Source organism: Apis dorsata, unplaced genomic scaffold, assembly GCF_000469605.1.
Source record: "Apis dorsata unplaced genomic scaffold, Apis dorsata 1.3 scaffold_29, whole genome shotgun sequence".
In the NCBI taxonomy this organism is placed as follows: Eukaryota; Metazoa; Arthropoda; class Insecta; order Hymenoptera; family Apidae; genus Apis; species Apis dorsata.
This window is the reverse complement of record NW_006263331.1, coordinates 681,916-685,264: the sequence shown is the minus strand read 5'-3', so window position 1 is coordinate 685,264 and position 3,349 is coordinate 681,916. Positions and strand designations below refer to the sequence as shown.

Here is a 3,349-nt window from a genome sequence, read left to right as displayed (position 1 = left end):
CCGCACGTCATGATTCTATCCCAGGTGAGCCACGAATTTACCCAGAAACCATCACAGCACGCTCTCCACTTCGAATCGTGACCGCCAAAAAATTCGCAACCTATATATATATATATATATATACACATATACATATATATATATATATATCTGTATCTCGACAAACGAACGCGGTGGTCCTTCCTCTTTCACACACGCCCCTCGTGCATGAGAACGAAGTGTTGTGTGCTCGAACAAAGCCGTGTCATCGTTGTCCTCGCGTTGCTCGACTCGCTTTCCCCAATTTTTCTTCTTTCCATTTCCCATTATCACACACACGACAGCACGATCGATAGTGGCCAAGCATGATTTATCTCTTCTTCTTCTCCTCCTTCTCCTTCTTCTTCGATTTTGTGTTTTTTCGTTGTTGCCACGTTGTTTAATGTAATTTGGGGGATTAACGCGCGAGGAGATAATGGAACGTCCGTCGGGTATAGCACGTCGAGAGGCGGATCGTCGAGATCGAGGATCACGGGATAAATCGAGTGGCTGTGCGACACGTCGGATCGAGGAGTTGATCGGATCCTCTCGCGCGGAGTGGCGTGCGGAGAGAGAGAGAGAGAGAGAGAGAGAGAAAGGGAGAGGGAGAGGGAGGGCAATACCCCCTTTCTTTCCTCGTCAAATCGTTTCGTCGCTCTGTTGTTCCGACTTTTTCTTCCTTTCTTTCTTTTTTCTTTTTTTTTTTTTTTAAGGATTTCCTTTCCTCTTCTCGGCGGCACCTTCCCCCCCTCCCCCAATCACCTTGCCCCGGCGGAGGAAAGCGTAAAGCGATTCTACGCAACGCGCAAACAAACTTTATCTCTCGATTCACTTACGACGAACGCTTTGTTTGTCCCCGCGTAATTGATAGTCGAACGTGAAATTAATCTTTTCCACCCCGCCAAGCGTGATCTCCATCCGGTGAAAATTCCAATTTTTCACACGCGCGAAGGGAAGAAGGTCGGGACTCGATCGCGCTTTTCACGGGGCATCCGTGAGTTTTCTAAGAAACTCCTTCCTTGTTTCTTGTCCCCCTGACTTTTTTCGATAATCCTGCAAGGCTTGCTTCGATTCCAATTCCACGTTCCTCTCGCAACAGGTCCTCTCCTTTCTTCCTTTCTTCCTTTCATCCTCCATCGTCCTCTTGATCAATCCTATCCTATACTATTTTTCTCCTTTCTTCTTCTTCTTCTTCTTCTTCACCTTCCCCCGATCGAAACGATTTATTCCTTCGAAATAATGAACGTCTCTCTGAAATTATCGTGAACGAAGGAGAAGAAGCTGCACTCCTTGATCGAAGATGAAGAGACGAAGAGAGGAGAGAGAATGGACGAAGAGGACATTTCGACGAATTTCGAGGAACCTTTGCTTTGTCTTCCGCTCGAGACTTTTCTTTTTCGACGAATTTTCTTGGAATTCGAGAGAATTTTTCAATTTGTTTATCCCCGAGGAGCGATCTTTTTGGGAGGGGGGAGAGGAAGGATTGGATACGTGAAGATTTGAATATTCGAAATCGGATCGGAGTTGGAGTGCGCGGATGGAAATGTTTTCCGCGTGTTTCTTCTTTGCAATTTCGAGAGGAAGTGTTGTGCCTTTCTTTTCTTTTCTTTTTCAAGGAAATCATATCCTAAGGACGATAAGTTAAGTGAGAGACGCTGCGAAATTCTAGAATTCAAGGATTCTAGACAGGATTCGCCGTTTAAGAAGAGGAGGAGGAAGAGGAAAGAATATTCGAGGATATTCGAGGATAACGCGCGTATCGAATTCTATAGAAATCGAGCTCGATTTCGAAGATTCGCGTTGGAAAAGCGTTTGTAAAATACAGAAGGAAGGAAACGATCCGTTTCGGTATGGAAAATATCTTCGACGATGACCGAAATATACCCAAGGGACCTCCAACGAACGAGGAAAAGTTGGAACACAGTTTATTCCATTACGGATACTCCTGCATTCGAACGATTCCCGAGAAAAAAAGTGGAGGAAAGTGCGAGCGGAACGAATGAAAAATTCGTCTCGTGTCCCATCTATTGTTCCAAACTCCAATGGATAGATGGAATAATGGATAGATGGATATAAACACCGTTTCGAGGAGAGAAATGTTGCCCGAAAGAAAGAGAGACGATTTGAACCCCCCGAGGGGGTCGTCGAGACCTAAGGGAATAGAATTTAAAAAGGGAAATCCCAGCTCGATCAGAACGAGAATCGAAGGACCGTTCTCCAATTTTTCATGCCGCGAAAATATATTCATTCTCTTCTCTCGTTAACGATCCTCACTTTCGAGGGAGGAAAACACCCTCGATCTTCGACGATAATTATTCTCGTAGACGATCGTGCAAATCGTGATTTAATTTCGAATAGCAGACACCTGACACCTGACACGAGAAAGATCGAGATAATTTCGAGAGAATCGAGGGCGTCGAGGATAAGCGCCGGCCCTGCTTTCTTAAATCTCCGAATTCTCTTCGAGGGAGAAAGGAAGGAAGGAAGGAAGGAAGGGAGGAAGGAAGGGAGGAAGGAAGGCGTCGTCCTTTCCAAATGGGTAGGGAAACGATCCTCTTTGTAATTACAGAGAGGACACTCTCTCTGCCTATTTTTTTTTTTATGCTGACTCGGGGAAAGATCGCCATCCAGATCACGTTCCGTGAAGGATTTACCTGTTACGATTTGTCGTGTTCCCCATTCGACGTTGCCGAAGGAGAGTCGTGACCGTGCCGTTCGATACGATTCTTACACGCGACACAGTGTCTCTCCTTCTCCTCCCCGACGTCGAGAAGAGACGATGTTGTTCCGACGTTCGTCAAGTTTGGTAATTTTCCGATAATAGAATTCCAAGTTTGGAAGTTAGTAAATAAATAGGTAGCAGACGAACGAACGAACGAGAGGTATAATTGGTTTTGAAGATCTTTTCGAACCATGGATGCAAATTTTCGAGACGTTTTCAGTAATTTTGGATCGAATTGTGACGGATAATGAAAATAAGCGATATTCTTTGGGTTAATAGATAGAGTTCCATGTCGTTTTGTTTCTGGGTTCGATGATTTTTCGATGACGAAATTTTCAAAATTCGAATTACGAATGCATAGTGAATTACACGAGAGTTGAAATAAATGAAATTTTTATGTCGATAGACAAAGCTTCCGACGATCTGATAAAATTCTAAATTTGGATTATAAATTGATAATAGATATGAATAAGAGTCTAATTGGTTTTGAAAATCTTTTCGAACCATGGATGCAAATTTTCGAGACGTTTTCAGTAATTTTGGATCGAATTGTGACGGATAAATGAGAATAAGCGATATTCTTTGGGTTAATAGATAGAGTTCCATGTT

General features: G+C 43.6%; 1 protein-coding gene across 1 annotated transcript in view; it reads left to right on the top strand.

Moving 5' to 3' along the window:
• The first annotated feature begins 6 nt into the window (after window positions 1-6).
• Window positions 7-3,349, top strand: part of LOC102679680 (dopamine receptor 1) — a 43,361-nt gene continuing 40,018 nt past the window's right edge. The window contains exon 1 of the mRNA XM_006608203.2: window positions 7-24. Within this exon, the coding sequence (XP_006608266.1) occupies window positions 10-24 (15 nt within the window). The 5' untranslated portion in view covers window positions 7-9. The remainder of the gene's footprint in view (window positions 25-3,349) is intronic.